Genomic DNA, 18,225 nt, shown 5'->3' with positions numbered 1-18,225 from the left:
ACTACAAGGTTGATTTGGCCTCCAGAAGTTGATAATGGTAAACACTTAACACAGGGGAGGGAGGGGTGAAGCTGCTGAAACGAAAAGATACATGTTCTCCTAGTCCTGATAAATCAGGAGCTGTATTTTGCATGTGGTAAAAACCCAGTTTGAATGAATATTCCATGCGTGTGGTAGAAACAGCATTTAGTAAATGCAGATTAAAACACACTGTTTGTAGGAATCTATCTGCACAACATGAAGAGGCAGCCAGTGCATTTGAGATTTAGTTTTGTCTGACTCTCATAAACACAGTGTTTCTCATGTTGCTTAAAACAAAAGATGCAATTCCTGTTGAGGCTGAGGTAGTGTCTGTTTTATATACTCATACAATTAGTTTGAAATTAAGATGAGTATTCAGCCAGCAGACCTGAGGCTTGAGAACCTTTTGTTTCTGGATTCATTCTTGAGGGTGGGAGGGAAGGGGTCCGTACTGACATCCCTCTCTGTCCCCCAAGGGTCATCGTCTTCGTTTCTGTTTGGCTCTGGGCCTCCAGCGCCTGCTGCTGGCCCAGCCTTTGGTGCCAGTCAGTTACCAGCGTTTGGCCCCAGCCCAGGCTCCGGCCAGCAAAGCGCTCCAAGTTTTGGATCACTGTCGACAACGTTGTTTTCTGCTGGCTCTCAGCCTGCTCCTTCTGCCTTCGGCTCGGTGACAAGCAGCACTCAGTCCTCTGTGTTCGGACAGCAGGCAGCCCCTCAGCCAGCCTTTGGCTCTGGTACCCCCAGTGCTGGTGAGTGCCGACCGTCCTCCTCCGTTTAAAGATTATATATTTTATTTTTCATTAAGTGCACCATGAATTATATGGAGAAAGACAACTTCAGCCTTGTGCGTGTATTTAAATACAAGAATTGCTATCCACAAAAATAATGGGTATAGAGTTGTCATTTATGTCCCAGTCCTGACTGTGGAGACACAGTGTGCCGTGGGTATCCAGCTTCACAGGAAGCCTTCTCCACAAGACATTTAGCAGACGTGGAGGTCGCAACTCTACAACTAAATTTTGAGCTTTATTTTCTTTAGAAACCTAATTATTAAAAGGAACTGTTGAAAACCATGGAATAATCACTGGTAAGATTGTGTAAAAACAAAAGAGCAGACACAGTGCAAAATTGCTATTTTTTTATTTCAGAATCAAATCAATCATTTTATTGTATAAAATACAGTCAGAATTCTTTGGGGTTTTTTTTAAAGCATTTATGGGTTAAGACTGTATTAAGATCTTTTTACTAATGAAGTATAAAATGTCATGGGAAAGGGGCAGATAACAAACCTTGTAACTTTAGGAAGACCTGTTCCATACTAGTAATAATTAAAAAACAAAACCAGTGCCAGAATGTCTATTTGATATCACATCAAATACTAAAAGGGAAAAGCCTCCTTTTTTCCTCTCAGAAGTTTTACAAAATAGCTCCATTAAAAGTAGCTGACATTTTTGAACTAATCAGTAGATTAGTACAAGCAGATTAGTGTACAACACATTACTCAGATGATCTTTCATTTATCAGAGAGCATTTTAAAGGTAAAGTTCTCAGTGGATTTTCTGTATTACTTATTAGTTTACTCTAAAGGTTGGAATGTTTGGGGTTTTTCAGACAAGGTACTGCTGGCACATTAAAGGTAAGGAAGTCCCCAGATCCATTGCATGAACACAGGAAAGTTTACCTGAATATAAATTTACTTTTTTAAGACTTGATTAATAAACTTCAGTATGCACAGGTATAAATTTAATGGTGGCACGGAAGCTAGCAAACAACTAATTATCAGTGTGCCAGCAGTATTACTTTAAAAATTCCTCCATCTGTGTGAATGGATGGATAAGTCCAAGTGCCAAGTCCTGCATTTTGGCCCCAATAACCCCCTGCAGGGTTATAGGCTGGGGATGGTGTGGCTGGACAGTGCCCAGGCAGAAAGGAACCTGGGAGTGCTGGTCAACAGCTGGCTGAACAATAGCCAGCAGTGTGCCCTGGTGGCCAAGAAGGCCAACAGCATTGTGGCCTGTGTCAGGAATGGTGTGGCCAGCGGGAGCAGGGGGGGGTCATTTTTCCCCTGTACTTGGCACTGGTGAGGCCACACCTTGAGTCCTCTGTCCAATTCTGGGCCCCTCAGGTTAGTAAGGATGTTGAGACACTTGAGTGTGTCCAGAGGAGGGCAACGAGGCTGGTGAGGGGCTTGGAACACAAGCCCTGTGCGGAACGACTGAGGGAGTTGGGGGTGTTTAGCCTGGAGAAAAGGAGACTCAGAGGTGACCTTATTGCTCTCTACAACTCCCTGAAAGGTGGCTGTAGTCAGGTGGGGGTTGGTCTATTTCTACAGGCAGCAACTGACAGAACCAGATGCATCAAGACAAATATAGGTTGGATATTAGGAAAAAGTTTTTCACGGAAAGAGTCATAAAGACTGAAATGGTCTGCCCGGGGAGGTGGTGGAGTCACCATCCCTGGATATGTTTAAAAAAAGACTGGATGTGGCACTCGGTGCCATGGTTTAGTTGAGGTGCTAAGGTGTGGGTTGGACCCAATGATCTTGAAGGTCTCTTCCAAACTATTCATTCTGTGAATTCAGTAAACTGTTCCTGCAGTAATCTGACACTTCTGGTGCACCCCCCGACTTTGTCATCTTGAGCAACCTGTAAAAAGAATAATCTTTAAACATAATGGGGAAGAACATAAGGATTTTGCTGAAAAGGATGAACTCAAATTGCAGCTTTCTTACTTCCTTCTGCTTCCACCCCATCTTCCCAGGTTCTGTATTCCAGTTTGGAAGTAATAGTACTAATTTCAGCTTTCCAAATAACCCAGGAGTATTCACTTTTGGTGCAAATCCTCCTGCATCAGCAGCTCCTGCACCACCTTCTGGCACTTCAGGATTTTCGTTCAACCAGCCTCCAACATTTACACTGGGGTAAGAGACCATATCAGAATTTCCCTTGAGCCTCGGGTAATATCAGTGGACAGTGTTCAGCCTCTACTGCTGTTAAATCATGAGGTGTTCAGATGAACCTTGGAGTCTGAAACTAAATTTGGCATCCTTCCTTTTATTAGCCTGACTGGCTAACTAAGCACCGCTATCTGTAAAGGAGCCTAGCTGTCAGGAATGTCACACACCAACACATGTGAGATTGTCTTGTTCTTGAAAGGTAGAACCCGTATCCAGCCATTATGCTGCTGCTTACCTTCTGAATAAGAGAGATTTAATTGATTTCTGGAACTCTCTTCCTCCTGTTCGTCATTTGCTGCTTGTTGCCAGCTGGTAACTAGTGAGACAAGACTATGAAACAGTTGTTCTGGAATATCTACTCAGTGCTGCTACTGAATTTTCAGCTACACTGTCCTAAACTCTGAACTACTAATTTCTTTTAATAGGACTAATGGGAAAAATGTTTTCTCTGCCTCTGGATCTTCAGTTGCTGGTCGGAAGATAAAGACTGCAATTAGACGTAGAAAGTAAACGCCTGATCGGTAAAACATCAAAAACATTGGAAGCAGCTACTATCCTGAATTGTTCAGCTTCTACCCTGACTGAATTGTTCAGCTACTATCCTGAAATGTTCAGCTACTACCCTGAATTGTTCAGTTACTGGGATTGTACCTCACGCTGGCTTGTCGGAAGTCAGATCTGCCTAAAGGAATATAAAACTTAGCTTTCCTGTCCTTCCCTCCCCTCTCCCCGTTACGTTTTTTTGGTAGCAAGTAAAGTTGGCAACAAGGCTGTTCTCAAGCAAAAGTCTCAAGTTACTTCTTTCACTGACTCGGCATGGTCTGGCTGTAGCCCTGAGTAGAGCCTGCACAGTGAATGGCTTGTCGATACCTCTTCATCCGCACCACTACGTGCGCTCATCCGCGTTTACTGACGCCTCGAAATTGTAATTATATCAGCGAGGGATGCTGTATAGAGTAGAGAATGTTGATAACGAATGATTTCTATGCTGAGTTTGTGCTGGTGTATGTGTGAAGTGAGTGAGTTTGGGTGTATTGTGCACTAAAATTTTCTGATAGGGGAAGACTGATTACAGGATGATCCATGCTAAGGACTTGTTAGATCTGTAGTTCTTCATTTATTAATTATATGCTATTTCTATATTTTCATTCTTACAGCCCTTTATCACCTGTCTCGCCTTGTTATTTTATTATGAGATGTGTAAATACGATTTTGTTTCTCTATGTACTTTTTTGGCATAACAAATCTGTGAAATTGAAATTTTAATTTTGTGTGTTACAGCCATTTTTGTTTAGTATTGTCTCAGATTTTATGTAAATCCCATTATTCAAAGTTGCCTAAATCCATTTAGAAAATCTTTAAAATTGGGAATTCTTAAAGTAAGTTTATTGGCTTTTCTGATCCATTTTTGTTTGGACCAAAAACCAGTATTGTACAAAGTATTAAGTATATATTTTTATATTTACTGAAATGGACTGTGGTGACTTTGGATAATAAGGAAAAGTTTAATATTAAAGCCATGTTTATTACAGTATAATTAACATGTTAAACCATGGGATAAATGCCATCAATAAAAACTGCGAAATATTACCTGGCAATTTTAACTGTCTCTAAAGGCATCCCCAGCTGTAACTGTAGGAGGTGGTTCCCTCAATCTGAGCAATGTCTCGTGCTTTCTTCAACCTCTGCTTTTTCACATTGATTTTAGAGGATCTTAAATTTAGAAGTCTCCTGTTAGGAAGGAGAGTTTTATTGTAGGCTGAAGCTTGGAGCAGCTTATCGATGTGTCAGCTGACTGCAGTAAATTTTTTTGTAGTGCTATTAAAGAAACCCAACCCAATGCTTATAAACATTCACCACTGTTCTAACTGAAGACTGGAAATGAGTAATAGGGGGTGGGCGCTTCTGTAGCAGTTACAGGAACTTCTTGGAGAACAGACGTTATTCTAGTAAAATCAGAGGAAATGCTTGTTCATCTGGGGACCCAGAGCGGAATTTGTACCAGAGACAGCAGTCTGTCTCTGACTCAGACATTAATTCTTCCCTCAGCTAGAAGGGCAGAGACCTGCAGCACTGTCAATGGTGTAAATGTCTTCAGAGGCACTGCTGGGGCCTTGGCTGGCACTTCTGCCCTGCATCCCAGCACTGTTCCCTGCTCCTGCTGGTGCTGCTGGTACGAGGTGAGGTGCCTCTCAAGCACAAGCTGGATATGACAAGAGGACAAAGACCTACTGCTCTTTTCAGGTGTAGGGCCCCAGTCACTGTTTCTAGAAATAGAAAATGATCAGCAACTCGACTTTCAAACCACACATACACACTCTCACTGCTATTCAGGCAGTCAGATCATGCCACTGTAGCCATGAAAGGATTATATGCAATTACCCGTTTCCAGCTGTCTACATGTGAAAAATGCCACAGATTTCCACTTTCTCCCCCTCAGCCCTAAATCACCTGCCAAGCACTTGTCCTTCAAGCAGAAACAAGCCATATCTGGGACGCAGCTTAAACTAAAAGCCAGCCAACAGCACAATGTATACGTATTTCCATGGACAGGCTCTGTGTTCTTGCATTGTAATTGTTTTCTTTACCTGCTGTGAAAAAGGTGAAAAATGTTTTTCTGCAGGGTAAGAGATACCTTTCCTTATACCTGAATTGGTAGTAATAAAGTTGTAGCCAACAGTGTTGCTTTTCCCTTCCTCCCCCATCCCTCTGCTTTTGAATCCTAGTTTTTAGGTCACTACTACAGTAAAGAGAATAAAAGTTCTTGTTGGGAATAGGCAAAAATTACCCTAGAAAGGACTTTTAAGTTGGTTCTGATAGCTTTAGCTTTCATCAGGCTGATTGCCATGCCTGACCTCAGTGCTTAAGTCTTTGAAAGAATGCAGCACAAGCCCTGTCAGGAGCAGCTGAGGGAATTGGGGTGTTTAGCCTGGAGAAAAGGAGGCTCAGGTGTGACCTTATTCTCTACAACTGCCTGAAAGAACACGGGGAGGGGAAGGCAAGGTTGGTCTCTCATCCCATGTGAGAAGTGGTAGGACAAGGAAATGGCTTCAAGTTGGTGTCAGGAGGTTTAGACTGGACAAAAATTAATGGAAAGGGCTGCCAAGCACTGGAAGAGGCTGTCCATGTAAGTATAGGATCACCATCCCTGGGAGTATTCAAAAAATGTGATTAATAAGCAAGAGCTCTAAAAACAGTGTTCTAGCCAAGACAACTTTTTTTTTCCCTTTACTTCAAAAATAAGTATTTAAAAGTAGTTATCTAAAACGTTAGTGACCTCATTCTGGAGACGTAATGGACAGTAAAACGTCATTCTGCAACTATAAGCATGGGACCTAGTCCTGAATCATAATTCCAAATGAAAACTGAAATGCATGCACAATACAGTCATACACAGAAGAACGCAACTTGTCCAACAGTAATACTGCAGCATATGAACACGTTACTAAGTTATTACATCTGGAGACGAGCAATAACCAAAGATTTCTACTTGCAACCAAGCCATTGTGCAAAAATGAAGGCAGGGTGAGAACTGCAGCCACTGAGTGGCATGCTAAGCCTAAGAGAGGAACATACAAAAACTGTGATTGAAGAGTTCCAGACTCTGACTTAGAGTTCAGTAAAACATTATTATTGCTTACATTCATTTCCTGAGATACTAATAAATGAGAATAAATGAATCATCGAAGCGATATAGTCATGCAAAATATTAGGTTTCTTTATTCAGTATTTTATTCTGAATATACAAACAATTAGCCAGAATGATAAAGTGAAAATAACCAGTATTTGTACTTCTGCAGATTTACACCCATTTAATGTTTTCTGCATGCTCCTGAAACACATTCACTTCTGCTCTGCATTATATGCAAGAAATAGACAAGTGCTTTCACTCCAAACAGAAGCAAAAAAGTTACCTTTCATTAGCATGGTCTGTACTGTTGATGGCTCCAGAATTATTTACAAACACCAGATCACTAACACTGCAGTGTAACGCACCCTTCCCAGAGGAAAAAGCAGCTATTGTTTCACTTCTTCATTAGCTTGGACAAGTGAAGTAAGTGACAGTGCTTGAGACAATCATGCAAAAAAAAACTTTTCACATCAATGTTGTGAGAAAATACTTAAAAGGTGAGGAAATATGATCTGTGAAGCAATAATAAAAGACACTGATAACCACTGCTGATCTCTCTAAATACATGGCAATTTAATTAACATCATTTGCCTTGCTGTCTAATACTGCAGGTCTTTTCCCCCTTATCCTTTGACGGGCAACTACCTGGAAAAGAACTTCATTTTCTAGTTACCTGCCAACATCCAAAACTGTAGGAGCAACATTTCTTTTAAGGTGGCATATTCTTAGGGATCTGCTTTCCACAGACTGATGAACAGAACAGCTCCTTTTTGCAGTTAAAGGTTTTGTCTCATCAGTCAGAGGTTAATACTCCTGGATTTAATACGTATTTTCTCTCCCAAACTTCTTTGGTGTCTATGAAAACTCCAATACTTTGAAGGTAGTTGCTGGCATCATACAGGAACCATACGTTTTCTTCAGCTTCTGAATCAGTTCTTATTTAATTAGGGCAAAAGATTCCAACAGACACCTCAATTTCAGTTCTGGGGTAGGTCCTTTATTCACTGGGGTTTGGAGGGGATGTTCAGAACCAGTCCAGAAATCTCATTTTTTTGGTATCATCTGACTCCGTTTCTTCTGACCACAATAGTTCCTGCTACAATATCATAAGCGGTTCTGTTATGCTGGAAAAACAGCAGTGTAATGAACGCAGGAAAAAATGATGCAATAGAAAAATTCTTGATCAAAGCTCGTACTGTGGACCTGAAATCAGAATAGAATATTCAGTGCCTTACTTTCACTTTTCTGCTTACATTAGTAGTTAACTTCCAAGTTTAGCACCCAAATTTTGCACAGTACTAAAGTCGAGCTCTAGAGCAGATTTAATCACCTACCCTGAAAAGTACTCGATGTGACTGAATAATCACCATTTTATTCTTAGATCACAGAATCTGACAATAGCTGTTGCAGTCTAATTATTGCAAAGGTCAACAACAAAGCAACGGTGAACTTCCTTTCAAATCACACCCTTTCAACACTGTTAACCTGAATGCAACAAGACTGAGCCAGCAGCACTTACGTTGTCATACTGACATTAGAAGATGGAATGACTAACACACGGCTGGGTGCAATAAGCACAGAAGTTTCACACGTCACAACTCGCAGTCCAAGCAAGAATTTCCCTGGGGTTGCTCCACCTGCTCCCCAAATACAGATTATCTGTAAAAGAAAGGTTATTTTAATTCCACACACCACCGTGTTGTTGACAGGTCTCCCACACTTGGTTATCCTCAGAACTATGTGAATGTCATAAGCTTCAACATAATCCAAAACACCGTTAAGAGGATTTATTTCATTGGCCAACGATAACATTATTTTTTAAAACCATTTCTTCAACAACTCACAACTATTAATTACAGGGGTTAATGTTTATGAGTAGTTACCTCATAAAAGCAGACTAATAACCTGTAGATGAGAGCTACTATCATCATTTTCTGCAAATCTTCCATAGACGTATCTTCATCTATTTCTTCTATGATGTAATGCATGGCAAATTTAGAGATGTCCCTGTACAAAATAAAACTGAATTTTAAAACCATCCTTCTCCCAATACCAGTGTTAGCCCTTTGTTACCAGAATTCACTCCCTCCGTTCTGCTATTATAAGACAACAAAAGCTCTTTGCCCTTTCTGATACTAAACAAGCCATTAAAATTCAGAACACTCAGTTTCATTCTGAGTTACTGCCTAGTTTGTTTTGTCTTTTTCATTAAGAAAGGTCATTCTTTATTACCACTTTTGCACAATGGTGGCCCTGGGTAGTGAGCTGCAGAATTGTTCTGAAAATTCTCACACTTCTTGGGAGGTAAACAGATTCTGCATATAATCATCTTAACTTGATACAAATGGAAGGCATCCAAGTCTCCAAGTATCTTCTTATACAACACTCAAGGAAAAAGAAAAGGGCACTCTTTACAAATGCAAGGGAGAAGTTGGCAGTCTCCCTAAGAAATCAGGGAAGCCCTATATCCTCCTCTGCATGATCAGGGTTCTCATCAGGGTTCCTCATTCTCATTCTTTATGCCTCCATACTCGTCTGGAGGCACCTTGGTATGCAATAGGAGGATTTAAACATAAAGCAATTGAAACATTTTGGTTTTTAGCCTAACATTGCTATGCAAAGCATCCATTTGGAGTTAACGGCATATTTTCATAAGATAAACTCCACAGATGTAACACTCTTACCTGGTACCTGGAATGGATATACTTGAAACACAATAAGGCAAGAATTTTTCACCCATGCATCTAATTAAGGCTCACATAGAACTGTGCAGTCCCACTTTGAAACAGTCCATCTAGTATTTGTGCTACTTGCCCTCCTTTTTATTCAGACTCGAGGACTGAAAAAACCTCAAAACAACCCAGGAATTAAAAAACCAATGCAGCACAACCTGCATTTCCCTTCAATACAGCTTTGGCCTGAAGTGTCTTTCTTGAGCCTGTGAGGGCCTATGTTTTCCATGACAATTCAGCCTAACCCCAAACACACCAAGTCTCTCAAGCAGAAAACCCCCCAGAACATTTCTCTGAAGTTCCCTGTAAGCAACTGTCTCACAAAACGATTAATATTGAAAATGCTGTAAATTACTCTTTCATCACTTTACAGCAGCTATATATATATAGCTGTTCCCCATCTTTCCACTACTTCACTTTTTATCATTCTCCACCTACTAAAGGCAAAATGGAAACACAAGCTGTCACGTTACAGGTGATGGGATCTGGCCACTAAACAGAAATGAACGTTTGGCATTTTAACTGCTGCTTATCTGAACAAAACCCAGCGATCATTTACATCGACGTATTTATTGTTTTGGATCTGACCCTCTTCCACACCCCCTTCTAGCCGCAGGTGAAGGCGTCTGGAAGATGTTATCTGTGTATCTGTTACCACCTTCAGTCGGGCAACGTTTGGATGGTTCTTGAGCAGAAAGCCTGGGTTCCAAAATGTATTTGTACAGTACTGCAATTACAGACTACACCAAGACCTTATCTCTTAATCAGACTGGAATATTTGATTACACCAACCCACAGCAGAATAAGTGAGTCAAGGAGTAAGGTATCTACCAAGTTAAGGAAGTGTTTGAGGTAAATTACTACATCTGTGTACAAAAATGTGAAATGACGAATCTTGCAGTCTAGTGTACGGTTGACACACACATTGCTTACTTGCACTTTTTAAGAAACCAAATTTACACCCAGTGAAGCCTGCAGTGTGGCAGTATTCCTAGCAACCAGGCTGTATTTTCAAAGTACACACATATCTGATCTGCTTGATCAGATTCTTTTTTGGGGGGTTAGCATTGTTTAGGTCAGAAATCTAAAACACAGCACCACAGAAGATGCTATACAGAAAATTAACTTAATCCCAGCCAGATCTAATACATTTTAAATGCTGTATGAAAAGTCTCTCAATATTTTTTCTTTAAAAATTCAAAAGAACTTTTTAGTAATCTTGCTATTGCCCCCCTCCATAAATGTGCAAGTCTCATCTTTCCTTACCAGTGAGTTTGTGAGCCTACAGTTCAGTACAAATTCTGTGTTTCCATCAGCTGACCCAAAATCAGGATGTATTTACAATGCAGTTAGCCCAGTGGTGCTTTTCCTCAACGTCTGTCATTTATTTAATGATATCATACGCAAAAACATACTATAAATACAACCTGACACCTCAAAGAGCATGAAAAGCTTAAAGCTGCATGTAACAAAGCTTTAAATTGTTCAACTTACTTTATTCCACTGAGGTGCATAATACTTAAAATGATGGTTGCCTTTATAAAGAACAGAATAAAAAAATCCACCATCTCAGCTATGAACCTGTGTGCCAGTGAAGGGATAAGGAACTCCCGACCTGCAACAGAAATAGTTCACATTACCCAGATTTTACTGCACTAACACAAAGTTAACACTAATGTCTAAAGCACAACGCACATTAACCTCTCTACAAGAACATAATCAAGAGCTCTGCTCACATGTTCTTTGAGAAGACTTCTAAAAACGTATGCATAAAAATTAATCTGAATTGTTTAAGTTGAATTAGAAGAAGCTTCTTGAAGAACTTAAACTGTTTCAGAACAAGCCTCTCATAATCAGGATCACAGGCAAAATCATATCCTGCTAAAGAACTGAAGTACATTGAAGATGCATCAGTTTTTGTGTTCTTTTGTTTAGAATAATCTCACAGAGAACAGATTTACGTAAATCTGAGAGGTCAGATTAAAAAGAAAATCAGACCTACCATAACTTTTATCCCTCAGCACCGAGGCTTCTGTGTATACCAAGTACCAGTTCTCAGAGTAAAACACGGCCTACTTTATCTCCACTCAAATACAAACAAGAATGGATGAAAATACTTGACATAAACATTTCTACACACTACTTTTAATAAAACACAGTATACTGCTCTACCCCCAGCCAGAAAACATAACACATTCTCCTATTTAACTGGCCACGTGCAAATGGGCACAAAGTAAAGAATCAAGCTTTTGCTGCTAAGGTGATTTAAGCAGAGAAAACATTAAAGACTGTCTTAAAGTTTCCAAGAAATAGTGTTGCAAAACAAAATAATTTCATCTGGACCCAGCTACTCTTCTATTTTCCAAAGGACAAACAGGACTCTGACATGAAACATGCAATGACTCACATCAAGACTTCACTTAGAAATGCCCTTCTACTATCTGATGGAACCTGTGGAAACAGCAACTGGTTTTGTTACTGTTTCTGAGAATACCTATCCCCATACAGAGTAAGGACAAAAGAAGAAAGACAATCACACCATCCTCTAGTCTCAAAACCCATCAAATTTCATTCAGAATTAAGCCTTCCCAGTTCAGCTGCAGAAACTGATGCTGCCAGCCATGGCCCTGTGAGCTGTGAGAGCCAAGCCAAAAGCCCACAGCACTTTTCAGTGGGGTCAGAAGAATCTGGCAGAGATAGGTAAGAGGCAGCTCTTATTTACCATACCTGGGTTTATATAGCTGTTTCATACCTGCTGCACTGATCACTCTGCACCGATAGTTTCAAGTAGCCTGGTTTTAGGTAGCAGGGGGCCACTAAGATTGCTCCGGTGAGAAGCTGCTAAAGCTTCCCACCATGTCCAACAGAGCCAATGGCTGATGGCTCTAAAGATGGGCATGCTGCTGGCCAAAACTGGGCCTCTGAGGGAGGCTGGTAATGCCTCTGTGACGACATATTAAAGAAGAAAATCTAAACAAACTAATGGGTTTTGCTTCTACTTAGAGAAGAGGAGGAGGTGAGAGTACGTGAGGGAAACATCATGGCAACGCCAAGGTCAGTGGAGAAGGAGGGCAGGAGGTGCTCCAGGCGCCAGGGCTGAGATTCCTATGCACACCGTGGTGAGGACCATGGTGAAGCAGCTGTGCCCCTGCAGCCCATGGGGATCCACAGGGGATGCAGAGATCCACCTGCAGCCTGTGGGGGAGGAGCCCATGCCAGAGCAGGTGGATGCCTGGAGGAGGCTGTGATCCAGTGGGAGACCCAGTGGAGAGAGGGAGTCCCTGCTCCCAGGCTGGAGCAGCCTGTCCTTGGAGGACTGCAGCCCATGGAAAGAGAGAGCCATGTTGCAGCAGTTTTGGGAGGATTGTCTGCCTGTGGGAGAGACTCACGTTTGCAGCAGGTGTGGTTGGGCTGCTGATTGTGAGAGTGGACCCATGCTGGGGTCCAAGAGAGCTGTTTCCCATGGGAGGGACCCCACAGTCTCACAGGGGAAGGACTCCTCTTCTGGGGCAGTGGAAGAAAATCTCAGTGATGAACTCACCAAAACCCCCATGCCCTGTCTCCCTGCTCTGTCGGTGGGAAGGAGGGAGGGGCTGGGGGTGTAATTGTGTTTTACAAACTTATTTTACTTCTCATTATCCTCCTCAGATTCTGTTAGAAATAAAATTCACTTTGCAATGTAAGCTGAGCCTGTTTTTCCCTTGAAATAGTCCTCCTTGTCCTTATCTCACTCAAGAAGCCTTTGTTAACTTCTTTTTCTTTTTCCCTCCTTTACCTGTAGCCGTAGCAGGGGAGGGTGAGCACCTTGTGGGTGCCTGGCGTTGGGCCTGTGTCAAACCATGACACGTATTACATTAAAATGGATTCCACTGGCATTGTCAAAGCCTCTCCAAGTTCTCTGTTAAATTCTAATTAGAGATTCTTCAACTAAGGCAGGAGGGAAGACAGCCAGTCTCCCAATCCTGGCTTGAGCACACAGCACCAGGTGAAAGCTTTCATCTGCTCTGTCAAAATCAGCACATTTGTTGAAGTTGGTGGCAGAGACTGATTTATTCATCATTGAATAAATTAAATTACTGCCTAAAGAAGAAGCAACACGAGGCTAGGAAAATAAGTATTCAAATTATGTTTAGCTCCATCATATTAAGAAACCTTGGCAACCCTTAGATTCTGGCAGATTTACATTGCAGTGATTCCAGCTGTTCATCATATCAGAAATCCAGTCTTTTGCCAAGGGTTCCTATTTATTCAGCAAGGACAGCCAAATTCAACATCCGTCCAGCTCAATGTCTAGGATATTACATCCACACAGTGCTTAAGAGGAGCTTGCACCAGTCAACCACAGGGCAGCGGGGGCCTGGACGCACCTTTTGCCCTACTGTTCCCAGCGAATGAGCAGTAATCTCCTGCAGTAAGGCAGAGAGGGACCAGGCAAGGAAGTGTCTTAAATCATGGTGACTGTCCACAAAGAGCCTGCCACTGCCCAGGGTGCTGTTAAATTTTGCTGCTCTGACACACACCTGCAGGCAGGCTGAAGAGGCAGAGGCAGTTAACAATCCCACTTTTTGACATTCCAGTCTGAAATCTGCAACATTAACATAAAGCTGTCACTTATTTCAGCTTACATAAGCACACGGGCTGTAAACTGCATTGGCACAGGGACAGATACATGACCTGCCCTGCCTCGCCTCGCTGCTGTGTGGGCAATAATCTACAGCAGGGAAGAAGGAGCCATAATCACTTTAGCTGTTCCAGATATATCCATCTGCAATCTGAAGCCAAAGCATCAGCACAGCAGCCTTTGTTTATAACTGTATTGTGTCGCTGCATCACACACTTGGTTCCCTCAAGAAGGCTGTGTTGCAACAGTATGCAATATTCAGAATAACCACGTTCAGCAGCATGAAATGTTTTTCATGCCCTAAATAACCCTTAACATATGGAATTAGCTCCTGAAAAAACAGGTAAAATTCCAAGGACCATTTCATCCTAGCCTTTGTCCAACCCTCCCTTTAATGACTGGTAATATCAGTTCATAACCAAACTATTACAGAATCGGGGCATAATTACAGAAAATACTATTTTGTGTCCTAACCATGCTTAAAAAAACCATCTGCTTAAAAACATAAGAAAGAAACAAGCTCAGAGACTAGGCTCCTTTCCCTTGAAAGTAAGTAAAAAGGAACAAAAAACATCTTCCACACACATACGACCACTAAGCTTATAAATAATGTCACAGACCAACTATGTCGTACTTTGTCCTGCAGAGAGAAACGAGCTCTGGCTTTTTTCCAAAGTCTGTCAGCAGTGCTCTCCTCCGCAATTTCCTACCATTGCTCACAGTGGTATGAACATTCAAGGAATGTGACCTAGGCACTTCTCGACTTGTGAGGAGTTGTTGCTGCTCCAGGTTTTACCTCTCATGTGATCAGAGTGAGTTTGCTTTATTCTTGAAAAATATAAACAGAAGGCCTGCTGCGCACTGCCTTCCATGTTTACAGCTGCAACAGACGTTTGTTTATCTCGGGTCCCACTGCCTAAGCCTGTTCAACGTCAGCATGTTTTCACTTCTCTGCTTCGATTCGACGAAATGATTTTATTTGAGCACCAAGGCCTCACGAAAGCAGGCAAAGTTAGTTTAGATTTCATAATCCAAATGGGCTACTTAAAAAGCTAGATGCGTTACAAGCCTGTGACCACAAGAATGAGTTCCACTGGAAAAAAAAAAATCAACTCCTTCGTATGCAAGAAAACATCTTTACAAGCTCTGAAGCTGTAAGCTGTATATGCAAGTCAATCCCCCCAAACCTGCTTATGCATCAGGTTCTGGATTTACAACCTCGGTATTAGGGCTATCACCCTGTATCCAAACTTGTTTATGGACCAAGTTCCGGACTCACGACCTCGGTATGAGGGCTGTCACCCTGTGTCACAAGGCACAGCCACATGCCCGGGGCCGCAGCCAACGGAAGCGCAGCGACTCCCAACGTCGCACACCCCCGGCTTCCCTCCAGATCCCGCTTCCCGGAGCTGCGGCTCTCATCAGGCTCCTCTTCCTCCCCAGGCCCAGCGGCCCAGCCCCGGCCCCCACTCACCCGCCGGCCGCCCCGTGTCCCTGGAGGCGCCGCTGCCGCTGCTGCTGGCGGCGCTGCCGGAGGCCGCCCTGGGCAGGGGGGACACCGCGCCCGTCGCTCCCGGCCAGGCTGCGGCGGCAGCGGCGGGGGCGCGGGGCCCCGTCCCGGCGGAGGCCGTGTGTGCCGGTGGCGGAGCGAAGAGGTAGAAGGGGCTGTAGTAGGCAGCGGCGGCGGCGGGCGGGGGCGGCTGCGCGGCGGCGGCGGCGGCGAGGAAGGCGGGAGGGCAGCCCTGCCAGCCCAGGTACCCGCAGTACGAGTCCCACAGCCACTGGTGTACGCGCCGCGCGTACTCCGCCGCGCTCAGTGGCTTCGTCCCGCCGCCCTCCGGAGGGGAGCACGGGGGTGGTGAGGTCGCGGCGTTGGCGTTTGCGTTGGCTGCCTCCTCTCCGGCGGGGCTGCCTCCCTCCGCCATCGCCGCCGCCCCAGCGCCAGCCCGGCCGCGCTCCGCCACCTCCTCCATCGCGGCGGGCACTGAGCGTTCACCGCGCGTGCGCCGGGGACGCGCCTCGCCTCTCCCACTTGTCGCGGCGGACTGGGGGGAGAAGAGCCTGACAGGAGAGCACCGCGCCAGGGGAGAAACAGGCTTCGAGGCTTCCCCCCCGCCGCCGCCACGAGATGGTATCGCCGAGCGCTGAGGCAGAGGCGGCTGCCCCTGACGGGCGAACGAAGCGGCCTGCGGAGCTCCTCACGGTGCGCAGCTTCTGCTGTTTTATCTTCCTGTATTAATGTTGTGGGGTTTTTTTCCCTCCTCTATCTCCCCCTTTTTATCTTTTCCTCTATCACATATCATGTTCGTCCTCTGGAAAAAAAAAAACAACAAAACAAAACCAACCAAACAAAACCACCCAAAACAAAAACAAACAAGCCCACAGACAAAACCAAAACCAACAAACAAAAACCCCCAAAACAAAACCCCCACAATCAACAGAGTCATTTAGGTTGGAAAAGATCTCTGTAAGGCTGCGTATCACCGTGCCAACTAGACCAGGGCACCGAGTGCCTCCTCCAGGCTTCCCTTAAACACCTCCAGGCACGGTGACTCCACCACCTCCCTGGGCAGCCCATTCCAATGTCTAATCACCCTTTCTGCCAAGAAATTCTTCCCAATGTCCAACCTGAAACTCTCCGGGGAAGAGGCCGACCCCCACCTGGCTACAGCCTCCTTGCAGGGAGTTGCGGAGAGCGAGCAGGTCTCCCCTGAGCCTCCTCCGCGCTAAACACCCTCAGCTCCCTCAGCCGCTCCTCATAGCGCTTGCTCCCCTCAAATGCTGAACAAAGAACCAGCAGCAAGTTTAAACACAGTTCTTCTAATTAACTTTTAGTCTTTAAGGTTTCTGTGTTCTGTTGAGCATCTCAACCAGACCAAGAGTTCTGTGTGACAGAGATGTTGACACAGCTCAATACTGAATTAACAAGTAATACATACTATGAACCTGGAATGTTTTCCATGTTGAAGACAGCACACGGCACAGCTGAACAAAACCAGAAGTTTCTCCCTCTCCTTGGTGAGCTATTTTCCCATTTAAACTCAACTAATTTTAAAAAATGAAGTGATTTCACAAAATCATAGAATCATAGAATAGCCTGGTTTGGAATGGACCTTAAAGATCCCTGCCCCATGGGCAGGGACAGCTTCCCTAACCCAGGTGGCTCCAAACCCCATCCAACCTGGCTTTGAACACTTCCAGGGCCAGGGCATCCACAGCTTCTCTGGGCAACCTGTTCCACTGCCTCATCACCCTCACAGTAAAGAATTTTTCCCATGTATCTAACAGGAATTTCCACTCTTGCAGTCCCAGAAGTTTGTGTGGAGCAAGTCTCTAATACAAGCAAGCTGAGATGAATTGCCTAAGTGATTATCAAATAGTGAACCATACAATATTATGCAGTTATGTAAGGTGCTGGCACTTACTATGTAGCTATGCTTTTAATTACATTGGCATGTTTTGTTACACAGACCTTGGTGAAAGACCTAAGTAAATGTTTAGGGAAACACAGCAAGTTTTAGCATGATTAGGAAGGAAGGAAGAGAGGAGGAAAGATAGACACATGTATAGAGGAAAACATAGTTTTAAACCATCTAATAATTCCTAATAGAAAAACTATTTTGGAAAACTTACAATAAATGTAATGTAACAAGACTTCTTGCCCTATAATATTTCACTTCTTCCTTCATGAGTTGTAGTCTATTTAATTTTTTTTTACCACAAACCCTTCAGGACCAAATAGTGTCTAACCTTTTTTTTAAATTTTTTTTGGTCTCTGTGGCCACAGGTTTTGAAAGCCAGCTCAGATCTTTAAGTACAATTACAAGATCTCAGAGACTTCATATAATGCTGCCAGTCACATGTAAATTTTTAGGCTCACCACCAGCAGCATTACACAGGCATAACCATAGTTAGAATTCACTATGAGATTATTCTGGATATTCAATGTGAATCAGAATCACTGACAGCAGAGAGCAGGGCGCTAACAGGTAACAATGTCATGTTTCCTCATGCCCAAATTTTTCAGTTATTAGTTTTTCATTCTTCTGCTTAAAAAAGAAAAAAAAAAACAACCCACAATTGACCCACAAATTCTATGAGCATTCAGATTTTTCTATTCTGGGACACAGATGACAGAGATGCTGTGACAAGGCGGCTTGCCAGTAGTGAGAACCTCACAGCTTAGGCTTTTGATGACAGAGGGTCTTGTTTCATTGCTGTGTTAGATTGCCACACAGGGCAGTATTTACAGTCTTCTGCAGAA

General features: G+C 43.4%; 2 protein-coding genes and 1 long non-coding RNA gene across 4 annotated transcripts in view; 1 reads left to right on the top strand and 2 right to left on the bottom strand.

Annotated features, from left to right (window-relative positions):
* The window catches only part of NUP153 (nucleoporin 153), a 45,994-nt gene extending 40,521 nt beyond the window's left edge, over nucleotides 1–5,473 (top strand). Inside the window, exons 19-21 of one of the 2 annotated variants that reach the window (XM_038127041.1) lie at nucleotides 498–770; nucleotides 2,782–2,941; nucleotides 3,403–5,473. In XM_038127041.1, coding sequence (XP_037982969.1) covers nucleotides 498–770; nucleotides 2,782–2,941; nucleotides 3,403–3,487 — 518 coding nt within the window. In that variant the 3' untranslated portion in view covers nucleotides 3,488–5,473. The remainder of the gene's footprint in view (nucleotides 1–497; nucleotides 771–2,781; nucleotides 2,942–3,402) is intronic. The other variant, XM_038127040.1, reaches the window with a different exon arrangement.
* Nucleotides 5,474–6,671: 1,198 nt separating this feature from the next.
* Nucleotides 6,672–16,070, bottom strand: FAM8A1 (family with sequence similarity 8 member A1). The gene is made up of 5 exons (XM_038127032.1): nucleotides 15,436–16,070; nucleotides 10,835–10,955; nucleotides 8,492–8,615; nucleotides 8,128–8,267; nucleotides 6,672–7,811 (listed from the first exon to the last, which is right to left on the bottom strand). The coding sequence occupies exons 1-5, from the start codon at nucleotides 15,932–15,934 to the stop codon at nucleotides 7,667–7,669; spliced, it is 1,029 nt and encodes a 342-aa protein (XP_037982960.1). The 5' UTR covers nucleotides 15,935–16,070; the 3' UTR covers nucleotides 6,672–7,666.
* LOC119697020 lies at nucleotides 13,469–15,429 on the bottom strand. Its single transcript, XR_005255699.1, has 2 exons — nucleotides 14,596–15,429; nucleotides 13,469–13,925 (listed from the first exon to the last, which is right to left on the bottom strand). It is a non-coding gene; the product is annotated as an uncharacterized LOC119697020 (long non-coding RNA).
* Nucleotides 16,071–18,225: the final 2,155 nt, after the last annotated feature.

The sequence above is a fragment of the Motacilla alba genome, chromosome 2 (genome assembly GCF_015832195.1).
Source record: "Motacilla alba alba isolate MOTALB_02 chromosome 2, Motacilla_alba_V1.0_pri, whole genome shotgun sequence".
NCBI classification, from domain to species: Eukaryota; Metazoa; Chordata; class Aves; order Passeriformes; family Motacillidae; genus Motacilla; species Motacilla alba.
Note: the sequence above shows the minus strand (reverse complement) of the source record. Positions and strands in the feature narration are given on the sequence as shown.

Excerpts from the sequence above, each read along its gene's own strand:
- FAM8A1 (XM_038127032.1), bottom strand. The coding sequence starts at position 15,934 with ATGGAGGAGGTGGCGGAGCGCGGCCGGGCTGGCGCTGGGGCGGCGGCG. Across the intron at positions 8,616-10,834 it reads ATGCACCTCAGTGGAATAAA|GGACATCTCTAAATTTGCCA; the intron begins GTAAGTTGAACA and ends TATTTTGTACAG. Across the intron at positions 8,268-8,491 it reads TATTAGTCTGCTTTTATGAG|ATAATCTGTATTTGGGGAGC; the intron begins GTAACTACTCAT and ends TTTCTTTTACAG.